This window comes from Myotis yumanensis, unplaced genomic scaffold (assembly GCF_028538775.1).
Source record: "Myotis yumanensis isolate MYYU_CA2020_CCGP unplaced genomic scaffold, mMyoYum1.0.hap1 SCAF_2, whole genome shotgun sequence".
NCBI lineage: Eukaryota > Metazoa > Chordata > Mammalia > Chiroptera > Vespertilionidae > Myotis > Myotis yumanensis.
Genome location: NW_027223753.1, coordinates 22754890 through 22781325, shown reverse-complemented (window position 1 = coordinate 22781325; position 26436 = coordinate 22754890). Strand labels below are relative to the sequence as shown.

The window sequence follows — 26436 nt, the reverse complement described above, 5'->3', positions numbered from 1 at the left end:
CACACGAAGCCCAACTGGGGACTGAACCTGCAACTCGGGCATGTGCCCCAAATGGGAATAAAGGAGGATGCTCAATCAACTGAGCCACACTGGCCAGGGCCATTTTATAATTTTTATCATTAATTTTTTAAAGAATATACCTTTATTGATTTCACAGGGGGAGACAGAAACATCAATAATGAGAATCATTTTTTGGCTGCCTCCTACACACCTACAGTGGGGATTTGAGCCTGCAACTCGGGCATGGGCCCTGATTGGGAATTGAACCATGACCCAGATCTGGGTTCATAGGTCAATGCTCAACCACTGAGCCACATCAGTCAGGCAGTCTTTTTTTTTTTTTTTTAACTTTATTATTTTAAAAATATATTTTTATTTCATAAAAGGATATAAACATTAATGAGAATCATTGACTGGCTGCCTCCTGCCTGCCCCCTACTGGGGATTGAGCCGTAACCAGGCATGTGCCCTTGACAGGAATTGAACTGGGACCTTTCAGTCCACAGGCCGATGCTCTATCCAGAGCCAAACTGGTTGGGGCTTTTTTTTTTGTTTGTTTTAGTTGATGTTTTAGAGAGGAAGGGAGAGGGATAGGGAGGCAGAAATATTGATTGGCTGCCTCCTGCAAGCCAACCCAGGCATGTGCCCTGACCAGAAATCGAACCATGACCTTCTGGTTCATAGGTCAATGTTTAACCACTGAACCATACCGGCTGGGCCACAATTCTTTTCTTAAAAAAATTTTGTTTTATTACTTAAAGTATTACAAAGAGTATTACATATGTCTCCTTTTTTTTTTCCTCCCCTTGACCTTCCCCTGCCTCCCCAGTGTCTTGTGTCCATTGGTTATGCTTATATGCATGCATACAAGTCCTTCGGTTGATCTCTTACCCCCCCTGGGCCACAGTTCTTTTCTGTTGTTCACTTTTATGTGAAATCCATTTTCCTTTTAGAAGAGAGGGAAAGGGACAGATTAATTTTTCTAGCTTCAAGCTTCATGAAATCCTATTACTAGTATTTTAAAAAAAATTATTTTTATTGATTTCAGAGAGGAAGGGAGATAGAAACATCATTGATGAGAGAAGATCATTGATTGGTTGCCTCCTGCCTGCCCCCTACTGGGGGTCAAGCCTGAAACCCAGGCATGTGCCCTTGGCCAGAATGGAACCTGGGACCCTTCAGTCCGCAGGCCGATGCTCTACCTGAGCCAAACCAGTAGGGCCTATTACTAGTATTTTTACTGAGATCTGCTTCCTTGTCTTCTCTCCCTCACTTAATATGTACCTTGTCTTTCCTCTGCCCCTACTGTCTTCCTGTCCTGCTCAACTTGGTATTACAGCCAGTAGTTTCTCCTTAAATGGATTTTGTTTTGGAATGAAGCTTAGGTTTATTAGTTTCAAGAGTTCATAAGGACCTAGCCTATTTCAACATCTTCAGTCCCCTTAAATTCACCTGCAAATGGGCATCTTCAGGATCCTTTCCTGTTTTGGCTGTTTTCAAATTGGCCTGCATGCTTTCCAATGGAAAGCTGATTGGGGGGATCTATTCTTAAGGCCATCAGACATCCCACTGCTTTTCCTCCATGACCAATACAGACAGCCAATACCATTCAGGTCTTATACTTGCTTTTGAGTTTTTTCACTACCTAGTCTTATTTTGGGACTGTGCAGACTACTTTGTCAGGGTTTCATGCAAAAACACAGCAACATTTTAATATTTAAACATTAAACTTAATATTTAAATATTAATATTTAATATTTAAATGTTTTAATATTTAAATGTTAACAGTTCACAGAAAAGGATATACAAATGGCTCAAGCACATACCCAACCTTATTCTTAAGTGACAGTACAAAATTCCACTCATTAAATCTCCAGAGATTAATATACCTTTATTCAACTAATGAATTGGCAAAAATAAAATATTTGACTCACATATTGTTGGCAGGTCTGTAAACTGGCATAATCCTTACAGAAAGCAATGTGCCAATCAAAAATAAAGAATGCACAAATCTTTTGACCTAGTAATTCTAACTTAAAATTTTATCTTATAGTAACTTACTAATATGCAATGACTTATGTGCAGTTATTAAATGAAGCATTATTTATACTAAGAAAACAATTAAAATGTCTGTTCCCAATATATCATGGTACATTCATACAATTCTGTGCAGCTGTACAAAAAGAATCAGGAAATTCTTTATGTGTTGACATGGAACAATCTCAAAAATACCATGTAAAGTGAAAAAGGCCAGTTGAAAATACATTTTTCTTAGACAAACATTTGAAATAAAAACTGTTATATTCCAATAGAAATATGAAACTCAGGTAAATTCAGTGAGCAAATACTATATTTTATTCATCTGATGTATAAACTTTTCCACAATTCCATTGAGTCTTTCAGGCTCCAGCAGTTTATTTACTAATTCCTGTTCAACAGCCATTAGGGCCAAGCCACTAAGCTTCTCTTGTCCCATGGAATTACATAAATATGTTTTAAGACGAGGCAGTATAGAAAATGAGTTTTCAACACTTGCTGAAGTGACTGGCCAAGACAAAGCAATATATAATAGCTTTGATAAGCAAGGAATATTGTTATGAAGACCATGCTGAATAAATAAGTAGCCAAGGTTGCTGAAATTGATATGATCATTATCTATGACAAAGTTGAGCTTTGCATATTGCCGATAAAATCGAAGTTCTGGGATGATGTCTGCATCAAGTTTATAAAATTCTTGGACATGTTTGGCTGTTGCTTCATTTAATGGTTCATTCCATTTTAATAACAGTTCTGAAATTTGCTTCACTTTGCAATAATCAAATTCTGAAAAATATATTTTTAAATTCTGTAATATAGTATCTAATCCTTGGTAATAAATGCCAATTTTATATTGTTCTTCTGTGGAGGTAGGAAAAAACATATTGTCTGAATTATTAAGAGCTCTTGTTTCCTGAATTTTTCTTCTTTTATGAAAAGAAGGTCTTTCAACTTCAAAACCTTTACAGGTTATTTTTTGACATATTTCTTCTGCTTCCTCCCAGAAAATTTTGAAACAGACATCATTTCTTTCAGATGATAAACATTCCAAAATTGCTTCTATTTTTGAAGACAAAGAAAAAATGTCTATGGTTTCACTTCGAAGCTCTTTGGAAAGAATTCCTATAACACTTAATACTCGATAAAGAAACTTTAAACAAAAGATAAATTCAAATTTGGAAACCATTGTCAACAAATCACTCAATTCATCAGCCAGACTTGTGTTAGAATGGCTTGATACAACTTCCAATGTTTCAATAATGTCTGGAAGGCCCTCAATCACAGATAGTAATGTATGATCATGGAGTGTCCAACATGATTGTGATATATGTTTCTTGCATGTTTTGTTTTGACTTAGCTTTCGTATCTTTTGAAAATTTGCAGACATTTCCCTAGACATAGGAATAACGTTGAACAAAGAACTCAGCGTATTTAGAGCTCTTCGGAGTTCTTTTACTTCTTTACAAAACCTAATTACTGCTAAATCCAAAAAATGGGCATAACAATGTACGTATAAAGCTCTTGGCTCTTCTTTCTTGAATTGTGCTGCACTTTTATTGAATTTTTCCCTCAAATTAGTAGTACTATCATAGGCCTGGCCTCTTATTTTATTTATATCAACTCCAATTTGCTGCAGGTAAGTTGTGATAGTCCTGTGTAAACTGGTTCCAGTCATCTCTTCAACATCTATGAAACCCAAGAATCTCTCTTTAATTATGACAGCCTTTGATGTTTTTTCTGGGTATCTTACACAAATTGAAAGCTGTTCTTTAGTGGCACTATCAGTTACCTCATCGCATATTATTGAAAAAGCTGAGGAGACATTGATCTCATTCACAATATCTTGTAACATTTCAGTCTTTATTATATCAATAATATCGTTTTGAATTTGTGTGCTATTATAGAAATCAACTTGTGAATTCATAAGTCTAAATATTTCTTCTCCTTTATCTTTTGCTCTGATTTCTAACAATTCTAAAAAATGGCCTTTATTCACAGATGAAATAGACTGGTCCTTTCCTCTTAAGGGTAAACACTGCTTTCCAAGAAATAAAATATTTTCGATGATAAGCTTTAGGTACTTTTTATTTCCTTCCATCTGTTTTGAATGAATAGATAAATTGTCACTGACAGCTTCATCACAAAACTGGTATTCCCTCCAAAACTGCAATGACTTCAAATGCATTATACTTTTTTCATGCTTTGTGAAATTTTTCAGAGTTTTTTTCCAATTAGAAATTCCTTGGTTTGCTAATGACTCTCCTCCAAAGCTATATTTTTTCTGGCAGAACAACTGGCATGAATAACAGAATGTTAAATCCTTTTTAATAGTGGTTCCTAACTTCTGAAAATTTGAACACCAAGATTTTTTAATACTTTGGGATTTACTTTTAACTTTTTGTACTTTAGATGTAAACTTTGGGTAACATAGTCTATTACTTATTTTCATAGATTTCTTACTGAGTGAAGCATCTTGGTTGGAGACTTGATCCTTTTGTACTTCTATATGGGATGAATGCTGACTGAGTACTGATGAAGATGGCAAAAGGCTTAGCTGTTGTTCCATACTACTATTAGTGATACCACTGCTTGACTCACTGGGTGAACTCTTAGAAAGCTTTAGGAGGAAAATGATAACATTTGTTTTAACTGTTTACAAATAATGAAAATATCAAAAACATCTATGCTAATAACACAATAAGTGAATGAATAAGTTACAGTATGAATTCCACTAGGGGAAAACAGTAATTATTTATAACATCTATTTGCAATCTAGAATCAATATCATTTGTTCAAAGGACTTTGGTATGTAATAAAAATTTTTATTGCTTAGGTGAGTAGAATTACTTAATAAATATTAAGAAAATTAATAAAGAACCTAAAGGAAAAACGATGACTAAGAATACTTCTCTTTGCCCCAGCCGGCTTGGCTCAGTGGATAGAGCATCGGCCTGTGGACTGAAGTGTCCCGGGTTCGATTCCAGTCAAGGGAACATGCCCAGGTTGTGGGCTTGATCCTCAGCGAGGGGCGTGTAGGAGGCACCCAATCCATGATTCTCTCTCATCATGGATGTTTTTCTCTCCCTCTCCCTTACTCTGTCTGAAATCAATAAATATATTTAAAAAGAAATAAAGAATACTTCTCTTTATTCTGGGGCTAGAGCCTCCACCCTTAGCCACTATGCTGAGTTAAGAATACTTCTCTTTAAATATTCTTATTAATAATTTAAATTCAAATTTGAGAATTGGGAAACTGAATATAAATACCAAAAGGTGTTTATTGCTCTACTTTTTTGAGCTCTAGCATCAAAATAGGAATTAAATGCTCAGATAGATACACACACACACACACACGGATTTAAAAAGCTTAAGAAAAGACAGTAGCCAAAAAAGAAACAAACCCCAACTTACATCCAATAGGACATTTCCTCTTACTGAAGAAACTGTACCTGTTAAAGCATAAATTCAAGATCTTATACCATAATCTATAAAACAGCATCATAAACAATAATTGCTTCTTTTATATCAAGCAACATACAGAAAACTTAGACTATAGAAAAATCATCAAGCAGGGCAAAACTATATTATGTCAAATAGCACATCAATTTTTACCTTGTAAGATATCAGAGTTCATGATGGGCAGGGCAGCATGAGTATCTGCCAATGACATTATATTGCTTATAACTGGAGTTGTATCTTTCTTTGGAGAAAGGTGCTTCTCTGGAGAAAGGAGCTCTGTTGAAGTATTGTGCACCATGGAAACATTTACTAATAAAAATAAAGAGATTTCTTATAAACTAGGCAGAATCAATTAGCATTGTTTAATAACAAGTGTTTCAAAGAACAATGCAAATATCTAATAGCTTTAGGTATTGCTATGTATTGGGGTAATTTTTAGTAGGGCTTAGGGATAGCCAGGTTCTTTAGGATAATATCAATAACAACATTAATACAATAATTTACATTTCCTATCATTTTATATCTTTTACCTTTGCAAACAATTCCTCAGTCTTTCTGCTATTTGTTTGAAATTTCAAAGCAACTTTTTCTGTGAAATTACACATGAAGAACAGAAAAGAGCCCTAGTAAGTTTGGCTCCATGGATAGAGTGTCGGCCCATGAACTGGAGGTCCCGGGTTCAATTCTGGCCAAAGGGCATGTACCTTGATTGCAGGCTCCATCCCTGGTCAGGTTCGTGCAGGAGGCAACCAATCGATGTGTCTCTCTTCTGTCACTTCCTCCCTTCTACTCTCTCTAAAAATCAATGGAAAAATATACTTGGATGAGGATTAAAAAAAAAAAAAATGCCCTAACCAGTCTGGCTCAGTGGCTAGAGCATTGGCCTATGGACTGAAGGATCCCAGGTTCGATTCTGGTCAAGGGCACATGCCCAGGTTGTGGGCTAGATCCCCAGGACCATGCAGGAGGCAGCTGGTCAATGATTCTCTCTCTTCATTCATGTTTGTATCTCTCTCTCCCTCTCCCTTCTTATCTGAAATCAATAAAAAAAAAATATTTTTTTTTTTTTAAAAAAGGAAGAAAAAAGAAGAAAAAAAAAAGAACAGAAAAGAGACTCCTACAGAATCTACTAATGGGTATCACTTCTAACTCTTCTAGGATTCACAAACCTTAATACGAATGGAGCTGGATTGCTAGCCAAGCTGGTATTTTTTAATTCTCACTTTTTTTTTTAATCCTCATCCAAAGAAATTTTTCCATTGATTTTTAGGGAGAATAGGGTAGGGAAAGACAGAAACATCCGATGTAAGAGAAACACATCGATTGGTTGCCTCCTGCACGCACTCTGACCAGGGCATGGGCTGGGGAGGCGCCTGCAACCGAGGTACATGCCCTTGACCAGAATCAAACCCGGGGCCCTTTGGTCTGCAGGCCGACCTTCTATCCACTGAGCAAAACTGGCTAGGGCTAAGCTAGTATTGTAGATATTTCAATAATAAGCCATTTTGCAAGATGTACAAGCCCCAGGAGCATCACTCATGCCACGGACGATGTAAATAGCACCACTGGTGCTATATGTGGCTCTCTGATGGTATTACATAGTTGGCCCTGGATTATCTGTGCTTTTCTCTTAGTGAAGTTCAAAGTAGTTCCAATTGGCTCCACTTTCATGTGAAAATTCTAATAGCCTTGTTTTTACAAAGCAGGGCTAAGTACAGGATTCTATTCTAACACAACAATCTTTACAAATATTAAATCTCTGGTGGTAGTCTTCCTTTTATACAAAAATACTGGAAACCATTTCTTTGCAACAAGTTTTGAATGGTTCCGACTTTTAAATCTAATTTGGAAATGAATCAAGGTTATAAATTAAATGAAGCAGTAATATTCTTCAGTAATTACTAAACCTCTGATTACTAAGCAAATATTACCTGTAGAAGATTCCATCTTAGCTTTACTGTAAGCAGAAAAACAATTAACAGAGCAGAAAAGCTCTGTCTTCCCCAAGTCATTGGTAATCTCAATCATTTCATCTGAGGGCTTCAATGATTTGCAAAGACCAGATATAAGTGTTCGGGCTGGTTTCTGTTAAGAGATTAAAATAATATGTTCCTGGTATATGACAAATTTTTAACATACCATCATAAAAATATACCCAATACCACTGCTCTACAAATTAATGACAGTGAACCCACATTTTCACCTTATTAAAGACCAGAAAAGGCATCATAAGTTACAATGATTGAAATGCAGGAAATTGATCAATCTATTAGATAACTATTTGTATTTTTTATCCGATATGTTAATAGCAATTATAACACATGTGCAAGCAATGAAAAAAGTGATCATAGAAGATGTTCACCATCCCAGGCAATCAAAGCCAATTTTATGAATAAAAAAAAAGTCTTACAACTATAGCTTTTTCCTCAAAACCTGTTTGAGCATCAATTCAGGAAAACCTATTGGTGCTAAGGAGGAGCTAGAAAAGGTCTTAACACACTTTACAAGATGTTGTGGGAAGTCACTTTTTCTAGTCCAACTTACATGGTAAAAATTGCAAGCATATTCAAAGAAAGCATCGAAGCAGTAAGAGGTATAGAATAAAGTGTGTTCAATAAGCAGTACGTGTGCAAAGGAAAAAGAGAGAAACTGTGAGGTTCATCACCTAATAGTATTCTTTTTAGTGAAACAGGAACCATCTACTCTTGAGTTTAAGAAGTTAATACTGATGGCAATGATGAAACAGAACTGCTTTTGTGGGCACAAAGTACAAAGACAAATTAAAATACCTTGTACAATTTTTTTTCTGTGAAAGAATATTGGCAAAGAAACAATGAAACAAAAAGCAGAGTATAATTTTGAAAATTTGTATTTTTATCCTTTATTAGTATGATTATATTTTCAGAAACTCCTAAAAATCCACTGGTATTTAACATTAACCAACAATAGTGGTATAATTTATTATTAATCATTCATATGGGAAAGATAATACTTATAATAATATACTCTACTGAGATGTAGCCAAAATAATTACATTTCTACCAAACAACCCACTTTTTAAGTCACTCCATTTTTAGACAGATATGAACACTTTCTAATTCTTAATTATAGTTCACTAATAATTTAGATTTTCTCTATTAACACTGTCACACAATATCTTGAATGCTTTACAGTGTTAGGTGGTGCTTAAAAAAACAAAACAAATATGTTTTTATTGATTTTTTTATTTTTTAAAAATATATTTTATTGATTTTTTTTTTTTTTTTTTTTTTTTAGAGAGAGAGAGAGAAAAACATCAATGATGAGAAACATCATCAATCAGCTGCCTCCTGCACACCCCCCACAGGGGATCGAGCCCACAAGCGGGGCATGTGCCCTGATGAGGAATCGAACCAGTGGCCTCTTGGTTCCTGGCTCGATGCTCAATCGCTGAGCTACACCAGCTGGGCTGTTTATATTGATTTTTTAGAGAGAGAGGAAGAGAGAAGGAAAGAGAAACATTAATGATATAGAAACGATAGTCTGCCTCCTGCATGCCCCATTACTGGGGATCAAGCCTGCAACCTGGGCATGTGCTCTGACCGGGAATCGAACCAGTGACCTCTTGTGAATAGGTGATGCTCAAACCACTGAGCAACACTGGCCGGGCTAGGTGGTGCTTTTAAACTCCTTTACCCAAATCAGCCCTACCCCATCACATACGTTGGATAAGTAAGTACTCAATATAGGTTCTTAAAACCAGGACAAGGCCTATTAAGTGTGAGGGATAAAGAAGGAAAATAAGGAATGGCATTTCTTGCCTTTGGAAGATTTCCCTGACTTCCATTGTCCCATTTCTGTTCCCAAGACATTATATTCTCTGGTGTGGGCAGTCTGCCATAAAAAAAAGATGTGGCTTGCCCTAGCTGGTTTGGCTCAGTGGATAGAGCGTTGGCCTGTGGACTGAAGGCTCCCAGGTTCAATTCCTGTGAAGGGCACATGCCAGGGTTGCAGCCTCCATTCCCAATGTGGGGCGTGCAGGAGGTAGCCAATGATTCTCTCTCACCATTGATGTTTCTATCTCTCTCTCCCTCTCCCTTCCTCTCTGAAATCAATACAAAAAAAATATGTATATGTATATGTATATCTATCTATACCTATCTATATCTATATATATATAAAAAGAGACGTGGCTTACAAATGACCTATTTGAATTGTGGTTTGTTAAGATTCCCATCTTCAGTAACTTTTTTTTTTAAATTACATTCCATTGAGTTTTTACAGAGAGGAAGGGAGAGAGATAGAGAGTTAGAAACATCAATGAGAGAGAAACATCGATCAGCTGCCTCCTGCACATCCCCCACTGGGGATGTGCCCGCAACCCAGGTACATGCCCTTGACCGGAATCGAACCCGGGACCCCTCAGTCCGCAGGCCGACACTCCATCCACTGAGCCAAACCGGTTTCGGCTTCAGTAACTATTTTTTTTTTTTATAGATTTTTATTGATTTTCCACAGAGAGAAAGGGAGAGAGATAGAGAGTCAGAAACATTGATGAGAGAGAAACATCGACCAGCTGCCTCCTGCACACCTCCCACTGGGGATGTGCCCGCAACCAAGGTACATGTCCTTGACCGGAATCGAACCTGGGACCCTTCAGTCCGCAGGCCGACGCTCTATCCACTGAGCCAAACCGGTCCTGGCTTCAGTAACTTTTAAAAAAAATATGTATTTTGTTGATTTTTTACAGAGAGGAAGGGAGAGAGATAGAAAGTTAGAAACATTGATGAGAGAGAAACATCGATCAGCCGCCTCCTGCACACCCCCCACTGGGGATGTGCCCACAACCAAGGTACATGCCCTTGACTGGAATCGAACCTGGGACCTTTCAGTCCGCAGGCTGACACTTTATCCACTGAGCCAAACCAGTTAGGGCCAATAACTTTTTTTAAAGAAAGAATTATATAAGGATAGAGTTGGGTCTCAAAGCATCATATAAACAAGATATGTGATAATCGCACGCCATGAAAGGGGCTCAGACTGTGTTCACTGCATCTACCAAAGCTTCTCTGCTCAGACCACCCACCCAAGACTCTCCTATCAACAGTAGGGGGGTATTTCTCATTGGTTTATTTCCTCCTATGATTCACTCAGAAAAAGCACGACATTCTTGATTCACCTTAACCTTGCTTAGGTGTAAAGAAACACATGGGCCCTAGCCGGTTTGACTCAGTGGATAGAGTGTTGGCCTGCAGACTGAAAGGTCCTAGGTTGGATTCCGGTCAAGGACACATGCTCAGGTTGCGGGCTCGATCCCCAGTAGGGGGTGATTCTCTCTCATCATTGATGCTTCTATCTCTCTCTCCCTCTCCCTTCCCTCTCTGAAATCAATAAAAATGTGTTAAAAAAAAAAATACATGGAACTAAAAACAAAAACACTTTTGTGGCTGAGTCTTACCAGTACACTGTTATTTATGTTAGCTTTATTTGTAGTTTATAAATGAGCTTCCATCTGCTTGCCTTTCCTCAAGGTAAGATGATCACCTGAGGTTCTTTAGGAAAATCTCCACCTAGCACTTATCATGAATTATTTTCAAGAAGGAATTATCAGAAGCCTTTTATTTCATCTCCATCATTTTACCAACTGAAACTGTTCCCAATGGTATTAAAATCTATTACCCACACATTTTCCTAAAGTGAAACCATTCATTCACAAGCCAACTAATAGAAGGGACTCAATCTTCAATTTTTCATTGAGTCCTATGCAGTCAAATTCAAATGGAGTAGTCCTCCCTTTAGGCAACACATCTTTATTCATACCTGCTGGCATGCTGTAATATTCTTTGAACTGTTTAAGTAATGGGACTGTCCTTCCACCTGAAGTATATGGAACAGATCAGAACTAGTGTAACAGTAAACTCCACAGTTCTCACAACAGTTTATGGTGAGGTTGTTAGCAGAGTGAAACTTTGAAAAACAGGCATTACTGCAAAGCATATTTTTCATATTCTGATATTCTACTTCATACTGAATCTAGGGTAAAAAAAAAAGATTCAGTAAAAATTCTATTATTTAAGCGGATCAATCAGAGTCCCTAAAGATGAAAAAACTGCAACTTACGAGAGTAGTCTTCTGACACATGCTGCATTTGGTTGAAATCCTGTCAGTATATAGCTTAACAGATAGTTTTCTTAGACAAGATTGGCTGCAAAAAATTTTGCTAAAGGTAGTATCTTTCGGCTGGACACTGATGACATCCTTTAGATTTGAAATGTCTCTGAAAATAAATAACAAGGGTATCATTAAACAGTTTTGTCATAATTATAATTTTTCTCTATAAGCTAAATCACTGCCTTAAACAACCTTCTCCCTTGTTTCTTTTTTTTTTTTTTAAATGTATTTTATTGATTTTTTACAGAGAGGAAGGGAGAGGGATAGAGAGTTAGAAACATTGATGAGAGAGAAACATCGATCAGCTGCCTCCTGCACACACCCTACTGGGGATGTGCCTGCAACCAAGGTACATGCCCTTGACCGGAATCGAACCTGGGACCTTTGAGTCCGCAGGCTGACGCTCTGTCCACTGAGCCAAACCGGTTAGGGCCCTTGTTTCTTTTTTAAAAATATTTTTATTGATTTCAGAGAGGAAAGGAGAGTGAGAGAAAGAAACATCAATAATGAGAGAGAATCATTGATCAACTGCCTCCTGCACGCCCCTTACTGGGGATCGAGTCCACAACCCGGGCATGTGCCCTTGACTGGAATCGAACCTGGGACCCTTCAGTCCGCAGGCCGATGCTCTATCCACTGAGCCAAACCAGCTAGGGCATCCTTTATTGTTTCATTTACCTGAAGAATAGGGCATCATTAAACAGTTTTACCATAATTATAATTTCTCTCTATAAGCTAAATCACACCCTCAAACAACTTTCTCCCTTGTTTCATTTACCTGTAGAACTGTGAAACAGTAAGAATATCAGCTTTGATATAAGAAAACCCAAATTTAATATCTAGTTCTTTTACTTATAGGTCATTTTTATTCCCTACATGTTAATTTACTCATCTATAAAGTAGGGATTATAAAACACATCTGACAGTGCAGTTTTAAGGATTACCTAACCTGTGTCAGCTGGTGCTAGAAATAATAAATGATGTCACATATTCATACCTGACCAACTTTGGAATCTACAGGACAGAAGATTTCAAAGTATGGTCTGTAAATCCCTGGGGATCCCCCAGATGCTGAGGGAATCCACAAAATCAAAACTATTTCCACATTAAGATGTTATTTGCTGCCCTAGCCCAGTGGTCGGCAAACTGCGGCTCGTGAGCCACATGCAGCTCTTTGGCCCCTTGAGTGTGGCCACGAAGTTTCAATCGCACTGTATGTGCGCGCCTGCACGTGGTATTTTGTGCAAGAGCCACACTCAAGGGGCTGCAGTTTGCCGATCACTGCCCTAGCCGGTTTGGCTCAGTGGGTAGAGTGCTGGCCTGCAGACTGAAGGGTCCCAGGTTAGATTCTGGTCAAGGGCACATGCCCGGGTTGCAGGCTTGATCCCCAGTAGGGGGCATACAGGAGGCAGCCAATCAATGATTCTCGCTCATCACTGATGTTTCTATCTCTTCCTCTCCTTTCCTCTCTGAAATTAATTAAGAAATATATGTATGTATATATATATATATATTTTAAAAAGATGTTATTTGCTTTTTTAACTGTACATCTGAAAAGCAATGGTGGCCCCTTTAATTCTACACCTAGGTTTACACCCCAAAGAATTGAAAATAAGTACTTAAAAAAGAACATGTACATGCATGTTCATAACAGCACTAGTCACAATAGTTAAAACAGCCTAAATGTTCATCAATGAATGAAAGGATAAAGAAATTGTGGTAGCCGAAACCGGTTTGGCTCAGTGGATAGAGCGTCGGCCTGCGGACTGAGAGGTCCCGGGTTCGATTCCGGTCAAGGGCATGTGCCTGGGTTGCGGGCATATCCCCGGTGGGGGATGTGCAAGAGGCAGCTGATTGATGTTTCTCACTCATCAATGTTTCTAACTCTATCTCTCTCCCTTCCTCTCTGTGAAAAATCAATAAAATATATTTAAAAAAAAAAAAAAAAAAAAAAAAAAAAAAAAAAAAAAGATGCCAAAACCGGTTTGGCTCAGTGGATAGAGCGTCGGCCTGCGGACTGAAGGGTCCCGGGTTCGATTCCGGTCAAGGGCATGTGCCTGGGTTGCGGGCACATCCCCGGTGGGAGATGTGCAGGAGGCAGCTGATCGATGTTTCTCTCTCATCGATGTTTCTGACTCTCTATCTCTCTCCCTTCCTCTCTGTAAAAAAATCAATAAAATAAAAAAAAAAAAAAAAAAAAAAAGAAATTGTGGTATATTCATGCAGTGGAGTATTATTCAGCTATAAAAAAGAATGAAGTACTGATATACAAGCTACAACATGGATGAAGCTCAAACACATGCTAAGGGAAAGAAGCCAGGAACAAAAGATCACCTGTAGGATTCCATTTATATGAAATATCCAGAATAGATAAATACATAGAACACAGGCTGGTGGTTGCCAGGGGCTGAGGGGACAGGAGAGGGAAACTAAATAAAGCATTTTACTTTGGAGTGACAGAAATGTTTTAGAACTAGATAGAGGTGGTAGTTGTACAACACTGCCAATGTATGAATGTTACTGAAATGGTTTTTTGTTATGTGAATTTCACCTCAATAAGTTGTGAGGGGGGAAAAAAAGCAATGGTTGGGTAAAACTGCCAGAACCTTACCATAAATCAAGGTAGTAGCACCAAAATGTACCAATACTAGTGTTATTCACAGCCAAGCATTCGCTGTAAAAATTACTCACTTTATTTAAACTTGATCCTTGAGTACATCACATCTTTTCTGTGTGGTAAAATAGGATATAGGCAGCCGAAACCGGTTTGGCTCAGTGGATAGAGCATCGGCCTGCGGACTGAAGGGTCCCAGGTTCGATTCCGGTCAAGGGCATGTACCTGGGTTGCGGGCACATCCCCAGTGGGAGATGTGCAGGAGGCAGCTGATCGATGTTTCTCTCTCATCGATGTTTCTAACTCTCTATCTCTCTCCCTTCCTCTCTGTAAAAAATCAATAAAATATATTAAAAAAAAAAATAGGATAAGGCATAAAGAATTACCCATGTGCACTCAAGAATGACGGTTGTCTCAAGGAAAACCACGTGTGGGAATGTTAAGACTTATAACCTAGGTAAGCCACTTTTTCTATGAAATACATTTTTACCTGAAAGAACAACTATTACCCAGAAGTAGATACCTGGAAGATATTTTTTCTCAAAAATAAATTAAGTAAGACTGTTACTTCAAAGAACACAATTGGCAGTATTCATTGCCAATGATAAAATTTGAGCTTCATTGAAAATAAGAATTTTTGAATTCTTGTATATGCTACTTCCAGCTTAATCGCTCCCTATCACTTAGACATTCCTGATGACATTAGTGATTTAAAAAAAAAAAGTGATTTTAAAAATATTGTGTAATGAAATACATCAACATCGGCATAACTCACTGAACCAATATTTTCCATTGATTGCACGTAACAGAAATCATTTATGGGGAAAATAACCCAAGTACAAATAGACCAATGAATTTTAATTTAGCAGTACAAAAAGTTCATTGATATGGTTTCAGATTACATATTACAACCAACCTTTAAAAACCTACCACTTGTTTTCTGATGTTGTATCAAAGAGCATCCATAATGATCTAAATGCTAGTAGAGGAAGTGCCCGGCTAGCTCAGTCGGTAGAGCATGAGACTCTTAAATGCTAGTAGAACACTCCTCCCTTTTTCAATTACACATTTTGTAAGGCCAGATTTCTTTAGACTTCTACCAAAACAGTATTTTGCAAGAAACTGGATATAGAAGCAGATATGCAAACCCAGCCTGCCATTAAAGTAAAACTGATAAAAACAATGCCCACTAAAATTTTCTTCTCACAAAATTTTTTTAAAAAGGCTATTTTTTATAATATTCATGTCAACATGCACTGAGTGTATTATTTTCAATCAGCTAATAGTTTTTAAATTCCTCAGTTTTAACTGCTAAAACAGTATATATTGGCAGACATAACCTATCTAAAACTAAAACTCTTCAGGTCTTCAATAATTTTCAAGAGTGTAAAGGGGCCTGGAGAACAGAAAATTTGAGAATTGCCACTACAGGAAATGACAACATACCTGGCTACCTAGAACCTTCAGAATATCAATATTTCAGAATAATAGTTTTTCAGATTAAATACTCTTTTTTTTTTTCTTGATTAAGGTATTACATGTGTCCTTATCCCCCATTGATCCCCTACCCTGGGATTAAATACTCTTGAAATAAACACTATTTTAACAGTTCAACATTTACAAAGTTTTAGTGTATTATGCATGATTTTTCTACCCTTTTAAACAGATGATACCCAAAATAACATGTTCATTTCATTATCACATCATCAATCATTTTATTGGTTTAAATCACAGCTCTAAATGCAGTCTGAGTTGTGTTATCCTTGTACTTCATGACAAAAATTCTAGGATCCACTGGTGCCAGGCAGTGTTTACATGATGGGGATATAAAGATGACTGTAATCTAGTTTCTAATGTTAAGAAGTTCATTGTAGCCTGGCAGGTGTGGCTCAGAGGTTGAGCACTGACCCATGAACCAGGAGGTCACAGTTAGATTCCAGGTCATGACACATGCCCAGGTTGGGTGCTTGATCCCCAGTAAGGGTCATGCAGGAGGCAGTCTATCAATGACTCTCTCTCATCATTGATGTTTCTATCTCTCTCTCCCTCTTCCTTCCTCTCTCAAATTAATAAAAACATTTAAAAAAAAAATGAAGAAGATGAAGCTCATTATCTAAACTAGGCAATATCAATTCTTTAAAACATTAATTTTATGATCAATGTTTTGGGAGTTGTGAACACTATAAAAACAGAGCATGGACAATCAATATGGGTGGGTGGATGGTAGTAAAAGAGGAAGGAATAGTGTGGGAATAGATAAGAGGTAAAGATATTTGAGGCAGACCTTTAAGACACAAAATTAGCCAGTTGGGAAGAGAGGCAGAAGATATTGCATTGACAGAAGCATGGAACTCTGAAAATGCTCACTGGCTTATACTGTTAGTATATTAGATTGCTGCTTCTAGCCGACGAGGTGGCCGAGTGGTTAAGGCGATGGACTGCTAGATTGCTGCTTCTAATCTACTAAAGCCTTATAAATAAAAACTCAAAAGGGGAATTTTGTTACAAGTGCCTAAAATTAGCTTAAACAAACTCTCAGCATAGATCTGAACAACTTTCCTACAAATAAGTGTTCAACATTAGTACATGGACCTATTTTGAACTCTACTGATTGCTCTCAGGATCTCCAGTTGGTTCCAACTGGGATACTAAAGGACAGAAATGATACTTCTTAAATACATAGCTCTCAAAAAAAGTCATCTAACCTGATTTAAAATGTCATTTTTCCAAGCTATTTTTTATCTCATTCATGAAATATATTAAGAATTTCATTAACTAAAAACAGATTAAAAATCATTGCTATAAAAACTCAACAGTGACCAGGAGGTGTGGCTCAGTGGTTAAGCATCAACCTATGAACCAGGAGGTCACAGTTGGATTCTTGGTGAGGGCACATGCCCAGGTTGTGGACTCGATCCCCAGTGTGGGGTGTGCAGGAGGCAGCTGATCAATGATTCTCTCTCATCATTGATGTTTCCTTCTCTCTTTCCCTCTCTGAAATCAATAAAAATATATTTAAAAATATATAAAATAAATAAAAAATCAATTTAAAAAAAGAAGATTCAAATTATGGTAATCTGATTCCCAAATAAGACATCATTTGAAAGGAATTTGTGTTCTGAAACAAAGATATTTAAAACTTAGCATTATCATTTAATGAGTATTAATAAACCAGGATTATACTAGATACAGTAAGACTCTCAAAGCACTGATGCTTTACACATCTCAGGGCATAGTTCAAAGTTTTGGACATTTTTCATGAATTTATTACAAAATGACTACTACCTTCTTTCTCTATATCAGAAATGACTTACATATGTAAAAAAGTAAACTAAGACCAAAACAATAGCTCACAGAAATCTTGAAAAGATTATATCTATCCATCTATGTTTACCTATGGCTATTCAATTTTTCAAGAAAATTAAATAACTTCATTTATACCTTGGAAGATTCAAAATAACTGTCATATGATTAATTTTTTTTGAAAGGTTGCTCCCTACACAGTTAATCAGATAAAATGGGCATACCATAAAAGCTTTGGAAATCACATTGTTTAAAGTTAAAGAGAAACAGAACTCACATTTTAAATTCTGCAAATCTCTCAATAAATAACATAAAAAGATTTTTAAAAAAATCTTTTTATTTATTTCAGAGAGGAAGGGAGAGGGAGAGAGAGATAGAAACATCAATGATGAGAATCATTGATCGGCTGCCTCCTGCATACCCCCTACTGGGGATTGAGCCCAAAACCCAGGCATGTGCCCTTGACCGAAATCGAACCCAGGACCCTCCAGTCCATAGGCCGATGCTCTATCCACTGAGCCAAACCGGCTAGGGCTAAAAAGATTTCTAAAGACTCTATTAGGGGAACTGAAAACAGAAGCAGCTTTTCCCTAAACCAGTGGTCGGCAAACTGCGGCTCGTGAGCCACACATGGCTCTTTGGCCCCTTGAGTGTGGCTCTTCCACAAAATACCATGTGCGGGCGCGCATGTACAGTGCAATTGAAACTTCGTGGTCCATGTGCAGAAGTCGGTATTTTGTGGAAGAGCCACACTCAAGGGGCCAAAGAGCCGCATGTGGCTTGCAAGCAGCAGTTTGCCGACCACTGCCCTAAACCAAGGTGATATTTCTTCAGAAAAAATGAAAATGTAGAAAACTACAGCCAAGACTCTAATCAAGATCTTGGTAGAGAAGTAAAAAGTGGCATAATTTAGAATTAGATACCTTGAGCAGTTTGCACAAGTTTTCTTGGGAAGAGCTGATGAACTGCCAGATGAAATGTATTCAGTGATGCACGGTGTGGAGCAGAAAAGCTGAGTAGATCCTTTTCTGTGATAAGCAGTTTGCCCCTTCAGAAGGACTTTTTTACAACCAGAACAGGAAACCTGAATAGCTGCGGTTGAAAGTGAAGGAAGCATTTTATTCACGCCAGATGATGCCAGAGGAGGCTGAATGCTTGTAATCATCTGTGAAGCTATAAACACAAAACAGGAAAGAACACATTCAGTATTTAAATAAATTAAGTATGCTTCCCCCCCCCCCCAATTTATTTTAGAAGCTACTTCTGGATTTAAAACTCAAAAAATGCACTATTCAATGACATTCTAAAAAAGAATAAATTGGCTCTCATATTGGTCAGAATAAATAGGGTTAATTTAAATAATTCCATTACCACTGTCTGTAAACGTAGTGCTTATTTTCTGTTCATTCTCCTCAGTTTTGGACTGTTGGGCTTGACAATACTCCTAAAGAAAATAATGAACACAATGTATTTTAAACAACCACTTAATTGAACAAAATGATAAATTATGCTAAAGTCTATTCAGTAAATTTATACAATTGAATTGAACCATGGCACATAGATAAACACTCCCCTCTTGGTGACCTTTGGCTAATAACACCAATCAAATACTACATTATTTTCTACTAGAGCACTGGGTGTGGGTGGTGGTGGAGGTGGGGAGTGAGTGTGTGTGTGTGTGTGTGTGTGTCCCTCAGCCTGTCCGGGACTCTTTGGGGGATGTCCACCTGCTAGCTTAGGCCCACTCCCCAGGGGATCGGGCCTAAGCTGACAGCCGGACATCCCTCTGGCAGCCCAGGAGCCCTCAGAGGACATCCTTAGCTCTGTCACAGAGGCAGGACACTGGCCAGCCATGAGCCAGTTCTGGCTGAGTGGTGCTCCCCCTGTGGAGGTGCAATGACCACTAGGGGATAGCTCCTGCATTAAGCGCCTGCCCCCTGGTGGTCAGTGTGCATCATAGTGACCAGTCGTTCCACCGTTAGGGCCAATTTGCATATTACCCTTTTATTATATAGAATTGTACCTAAATGTGACTTCACCTAATCTATACTATTAAAAGCCTAGGTGGTCCTCGCACCCTCACACGACGCCCTCACGTCACTGCAAGATGGCCACAAGATGGCCACCAGGGGAGGGCAGTTGTGGGTGACCAGGCTGGCAGGGAAGGGCAGTTAGGGGCGATTGGGCCAGCAGGGGAGGGCAGTTGGGGGTGACCAGGCTGGCAGGGGAGGGCAGTTGGGGGTGACCAGGCCGGCAGGGGAAGGCAGTTGGGGGCCATTAGGCTGGCAGGGGAGGTCAGTTGGGGGTGATTGGTCCGGCAGGGGAGGATGGTTGGGGGCGATTGGCCGGTAGGGGAGCAGTTAGGCATCAATCAGGCTGGCAGGGAAGCAGTTAGGGGCGATCAGGCTGGCAGGCAGAAGTGGTTAGGGGCAATCAGGCAGGCGAGTGGTTAGAAGCCAGCAGTCCCGGATTGTGAGAGGGATGTCCCAGATTGGAGAGGGTGCTGACCAGGCTGAGGGACACCCTACCCCACCCCCGTGCATGATTTTTGTGCACCGGGCCTCTAGTTGTCTTTATAAAGACCTTGAACACAAAAACTGTTAGATTGGGTTGAATGAGTTTTACAAAGGAGGTTTTGAGTGTGTGTTTTTTTCACAGCAACAGGCAATCTGTCTAAACTTGATCTATTCTTTAATGTGTATGGGTTAAAAAAGCAACAGAAACTTCCTAGGTGGACAACATTCTGCACTGTCACCAACCCAATGGGAGTCCTATCCTTACTTGACACTGATTTACTTTAGGGTCTCTCTAAGCAAAATACAAGAAATAAATTAAAACTGAATTTACTTTTTGCTTCATTAGAAATTTCACTTAGATCATATGCAAATATTCCAAGGAAAGTTGGTCCTACTTAAAGAATAATCATAGCCTGAACCAGTTAATCCTTTATAAGTTCTATAGCATGCAATATCTTAAAAAGTTTAGGAATAAAAACACAAAACTGTGGTTGAGTGTCAACCTATGAACCAGAAGGTCATGGTTCGATTCAAGGTTTAGGGCTCAACACCCAGTGGGGGGCATGCAGGAGGCAGCTGATCAATGATTCTCATCTTTGATGTTTCTATCTCTCTCTCCCTCTTTATATATGTAAAAATATATTAAAAAACAAAAACCCCCAAAATTATAAAGATTAAAAAATTATAAAGAAAATAAGTCTAAGAATTTAAAATGTATTCTACAACTTGATATAGGCAGTAGCATCAAAACATAATAGTTATTTGAATTGTTTCAAGTTAAGAAAAACAAAAACAGCCCTAACTGGTTTGGCTCAGTGGATAGAGCGTCAGTCTGTGGACTGAAGGGTCCCAGGTTCAATTCCAGTCAAGGGCATGTACCTTGGTTGCGGGCACATCCCCAGTAGGGGCTGTGCAAGAGGCAGCTTATTGATGTTTCTTTCTCATTGATGTTTCTAACTCTCTATCCCTCTCCCTTCCTCTCTGTAAAAAAAATAAAAAAAAAAACCAAAACATATATATATATATATATATATATATATATATATATATATATATATATTTTGGTTTTTTTTTTAAAGAAAGAAAAACAAAAACAAAAATGTGTTAACCTTAGGCCCATAATATCATCCTTTTATCAATCCAAACACTCAGTTCGAAACAGCTCATTCTACTCTCAAATCACATTCTTGTACATACTTGTTTTGGCACTGAACACCACATACCTTATATTATTTGATCCACTGCTTTGGGATTTAAAAATTTCAACCAATAAACCAGAATCTAAATAACTAAAATTTATAATTTGATGCTGCTCTAGAAAAAAGAAAACAAGTACCATTTTACCTGAGCATTGTCGGGTTCTGTCTTAATTTCATCCAGCTGCAGTAGTGGTGGTGCCACTGCCTTGTCACCACCCTCTGTTGGTGATTCTTTCATTTGAGTATCTGATGTAAAGGAATTCTCCACTTCCTTTCTTCTTGGGGAACAGTTTCCGGATACCTAAAATGAAAAATGAGTTGATGAAGAGTTCTGAGATAAGAACTCCCCCAACTCCCTATAGCCCACTTCTACCTCCGTGACTTTCTAAATAAACTTTCTTTTATAATTTGAGACTTGGCTCTGAATTCTTCCTTTAGCCAGAACTCAAGAACTGAGTTTGCTGAACCAAGGTTCACACCGGGTGCCATTTTCCTGCTGCTAATACAAGCAACAAAAGGGTCTTCAGATAGCTTGGTCTCGAGGTTCTCACAATACCAACACTTACTTTCCTCCCTTCATCCACTTTTCCCCAATACAGCTTTGCTTTCCACTTCTCAACTTTCTTCTGGGACTAGTCTTCTTCACTTCTATTCTCCTTGGTCTGAGTACAGCATAATGCCACCAAATCCAAAAATAATCTGATTATTTAATTTATCAGATAGTCTTAGAAAACGTAAATCTTTCTATCTAACATTAATCCAATCACCTGTACGCACTACCTCTCCCCACCACTGCCCTCCTATTGAGCCAGTTATCATCTGAATCAACCCCTCTTCCCCTCCTAGATTCCTCTCATATGTAAGTATTTAAACACATTCAAGGATCCAACCTCTAAACCTATTGCCCCTCTCATAACTACTTTCCCTTCTTGAAATTCTCTCCTTTCCTGAGTCCTATGATTCCAAGACCTATTTATTCTCCTGTCTTTTTTTTTTTTTATTGAATTTATACCCCTCCCGTTTTTGTTTTTTTTCTCCTATGTCTTTTCAAACATTTTCCCCACCTGCTTCTAAAGTTACTTGTGTTCCCTCATGCATAATTCCCCATGTGGACAAAAGAAGAGGTTCTATGGAAAGTAACCTCACAGGGTGATCAGATCATAAATTCCTAACTGGGCAGATCATGGTGGGTAGTCATGCCCCTGGCCTATAACTTTTTTTTTTTTTTTTTAAGCCTCACCAGAAGATATTTTTTCCATTGATTTTCAGAAAGAGTGGAAGTGGGGAGGAGAGAAATACGACTGAGCCATGCCAGCTGGGCTTGAGCCAGGTTTTAAAGTAGGTTTCTAAGCCCTAACCGGTTTGGCTCAGTGGATAGAGCATCGGCCTGCGGACTGAAAGGTCCCAGGTTTGATTCCGGTCAAGGGCATGTACCTTGGTTGCGGGCACATCCCCAGTAGGAGGTGTTCAGGAGGCAGCTGATCGATGTTTCTCTCTCACTGATGTTTCTAACTCTCTATCCCTCTCCCTTCCTCTCTGTAAAAAAATCAATAAAATATATTAAAGTACATTTCTCTGAAGCAATAATAAGGGATATTCCAGGTATAGGGGTAGCATGTGCAAAAGCATATTGGAACTATACCAGTAAGGAGTGGAGTTACCATTAAAGATAAAATACAAGAGTGGTAGTGGAAGGAAATGAAGTTGGAAAAGCAGAAAGGGATATCAGGAAGGTCTTTGAAAACCAAAAACTTTGAAATTAATCCTGTAAATAAGTAGCCTTTGAGGTTCAGCAAACATTTCATTCACATCTCTTTTTTAAATTCTTACCCGAGGATATTTTTCCCCATTGATTTTTAGAGAGAGTGGAAGGTTGTGGGGGGTTGGGGGAGAAAGAGAGAGAAAAGAGGAGGAGGGAGGGAGGGAGGGAGAAAACATGAATGGGAGATACACATCCATTGGTTGTCTCCCCCTCGACCCCCCACATGCCCTGACCCAGGACGGGATCAAACCTACAACCCAGGTACATACCCTTGACCATGAATTGAACCTGTGACCCTCCAGTGTGCCGCCAAAGCTCTAACCACTGAATAATGCCGGCCAGGGCTGCATATCATTTTAAAAATAAAAATTTACTTCAAATCTTCAGAAAATAGCTTTTCCTGCCATTTGGGTAAATGTAGTTCAATTCCTTGTAGCTATGTCACTGACGAGGAAGGTTACAGTTTACAGCTATCCTTTTTCATGCACAGAAAACCCTAGAAGCAAATTCACTAATTTAGCAAAGGCATCCACTCCTCTAATATTCTTTTTTAAAAAATACATTTTATTGATTTTTTAGAGAGCAAGGGAGATAGAGAGTCAGAAAACATCGATCAGCTGCCTCCTGCACACCTCCTACTGGGGAGGTGCCCTTGACCAGAATGGAACCTGGGACCCTTCAGTCCGCAGGCCGACGCTCTATCCACTGAGCCAAACCGGTCAGGGTTCTAATATTCTTGCCAAAACCTAGGAGTTAAATGGGCAAGGTGTTGTAATTTAGTTCTTGTTATGTTAAGGGCTTCTTGTCTTACAAAATTTGGGATGAGATGTTATTATCTGGGATGAGATGTTATAAGACAAGTAATTGTCAGATGTTATTGGGGAATTCAACTCCTGAGAAGAAATTCTCCACTCATCTACTTTCAAGCTTTTGGTTGAGTTTAACTGAAAAGTTTGCCGATATGGCATCCTGAGAAAGCTGAAAAAATATCCGTTGCAAACACTAGTCCATGCAAACCACGATACTCTCCATCCTGCATACTAAAGCAAAACACACATATAGTGATAAAAATTGCCCCTTCATCTGATCCCAGAGCGAATCCTAATTCATCAAAGGTCAAACTTTTAAACCCGGCCGGTGTAGGGCCTCAGTGACTGAGCGTGGACCCAGGAACTCAGGGGTCGGTAGGACCCCGAAAGCGGGCTTGATCCCCAGCTGGGAGCGTGCAGCCCATGGGTGATGTTCCTCTCTCACTGATGTTTCTTTCTATCCCTCTCCCTTATCTCTCTAAAAATAAAAACATATTAAAAAAAAAAAAAAAAGAAAAATTTTATTAACTTTACCTAAAAACAATTTTTTAAAAAAAATTCAAACTCTTAAATAATTACTTCATCTTTTTTAGCTGAGATCCCGTGTACAATTCAACTTGCAAAAGGAGTTCCAGGTTTCCAAGGTTGAAACCAATGACCACTGAACGAAGGAGACGCCACTAATGGTATCAGACGAACGTTTTAGAAACGGAAGCCGCAGAGAAACCAAAGGCTGGAAGCCCGAGTGCGACACGGAAGCCGCAGACGACGAGAAACGCCGCAAGTAACCCTCGGGCTCAGTGAGCATCGGTTTACAGGAGACCGCGAACGCAAACCGGGGGCCTCCTCTCCGAATTCCCGACGCCCCTTCGGCGGAAACCGCACGCACGGCCGTGTCTCCAGAAACTCTACCCAACAAGACGCTTCCTCCTCCCGTCCACACGCGAAACTCTCTGCCCATCCGCCAGGCACAGACGTAAAGACCGGCACCGGGGCCACGTACGGAGGCTTACGAGTTCCTCTCCAGGCCGCTCGCCAGGGGAGGATTCTCACGGCCGCTTCCCAGGCACCGAAAGGTCGCGTAGGCCCAGCCCTCTTCCCGCGGTGCTTTGCGGCCGAGCATGCGCAGCGCAGCGCAGCCGACCGCCGGGGCTCCGGCTCCCTGGGTGGGAGAGGGCGACGCCGGAAGGGGCCTGAGGCGGGGGCGGGGCGGGGAGAGCCCGCGGGCCTCCTGGGACCGTAACCCTTGCGGCCTCATGGAGATGGCAGCCAAGTCTGGACCCCGAAAGGCTGAGGCAGCGTGTATTGACCCAGACAAGAGCTCAGGCGGGGCCATTAGATTTCCTGAGTTTGAGAGACGACTCTATTGGCGACTTTTTTTTTTAATCCCCATTTCTTCATCTTTGAAATGAGGATAATTATACTGCCTACCTCATGGGCTTGTGAAGATTAGGAAGGGATGTTAGTCAAGTGCTGGGTGCAGGCTAAATTGCCAGTAAAAGGAATTATTCGCAGAGAGAGAGGGGGCGGTTCAGGCTTCTTTTGTTTTGGGGAGCTCTGAGTATTTTAAAAATTAAAATAATTCCAAAACAGCGTGGCAAAAATTATGGTAGATTTTACTTTTTAAAAATGAATCTTTATTGTTGAAAGTATTATAAATGTGCCCCGTTTTCCTCTATTGACCCCCCTCCACCCTGCTTCCGCCGACCCCCTTCACTGCACTGTTGTCTGTGTCCAGGGATTATGCATATACTAGAGGCCCAGTGCACCACATTCTGGCACAGGTAGGGTCCCTAGCGGCTGCCAGCTGCCTGCTGGAGACTTCCTTCCTTCCTTCCTTCCTTCCTTCCTTCCTTCCTTCCTTCCGCGTCGCCCCCTGGTGGTCAGAGCCCATCATAGTGAGCAATTGAACTCCGGTTGGTCGAACTCCCGAGGGGACACTTTGTATATTAGGCTTTTATATTTATAGATGCCAAAAGTTCTCCCCCCTTCCCTCTGAGATGCCTCAGTATTTGCCGTGCTTCCATGTCTCTCTATTTTGTTCGTCAGTTTATTTTGTTGATTAGATTCCACACATAAGTGAGATTATGGTAGATTTTAAATGCTATTTAAGGAGTTAAACACCATCAATACATAAAAAAAGTATAGGGTCAAAAAATGTGCTATTCCTTAAGTCATAATAGGACTATACAATATATAAAGTTGAGTGGATTTATTGCAATCCTGTCTTTGACCATACTATTTGAGTTATTATGAAGTCTAAATATGAGGCCCCTTGTGAATGGGATGTCCACGCCAAAAGGGCCTCCTGATCCCTGCTGCTGTAGTCCCTAAACATCTTCTGCAGTTAATTAACCTCAAATTCAGACCCTTTGGTGATGTTGAATACAGTTAGTCCTCAATATCATTGAAGTATAATGAACTCAATTTTACCTTAGGCTAATTGGCACAAACAAGTGTTAAGTTCCTAAGGCTTCATCAACTTTTAATTAAATGTCATTCAAGGACCTGCTGTATTAGACTGGTAACTGAAGTTAATTTCTCGAACAGCTATTCTTACCTTCATAATATGGTATATAGAAATTAG

The 26436-nt window shown here is 39.2% G+C and overlaps 1 protein-coding gene across 6 annotated transcripts; it reads right to left on the bottom strand.

The window, feature by feature from the left end:
* Positions 1 to 1870: 1870 nt before the first annotated feature.
* Positions 1871 to 24939, bottom strand: ZMYM1 (zinc finger MYM-type containing 1). 6 transcript variants are annotated; one of them, XM_070404694.1, is made up of 10 exons: positions 24853 to 24939; positions 21424 to 21579; positions 18935 to 19007; positions 18487 to 18736; positions 11596 to 11752; positions 11296 to 11508; positions 7428 to 7581; positions 5650 to 5805; positions 5449 to 5486; positions 1871 to 4654 (listed from the first exon to the last, which is right to left on the bottom strand). In XM_070404694.1, exons 2-10 carry the CDS (start codon positions 21514 to 21516, stop codon positions 2348 to 2350), a joined length of 3441 nt encoding a protein of 1146 aa, XP_070260795.1. In that variant the 5' UTR covers positions 21517 to 21579; positions 24853 to 24939; the 3' UTR covers positions 1871 to 2347. The 6 variants fall into 6 exon arrangements, with proteins under 6 accessions (XP_070260795.1, XP_070260799.1, XP_070260797.1 ...); XM_070404698.1 differs by having other exon boundaries at positions 11296 to 11352; XM_070404696.1 differs by having other exon boundaries at positions 24863 to 24924.
* Between the last annotated feature and the right edge of the window lie 1497 nt (positions 24940 to 26436).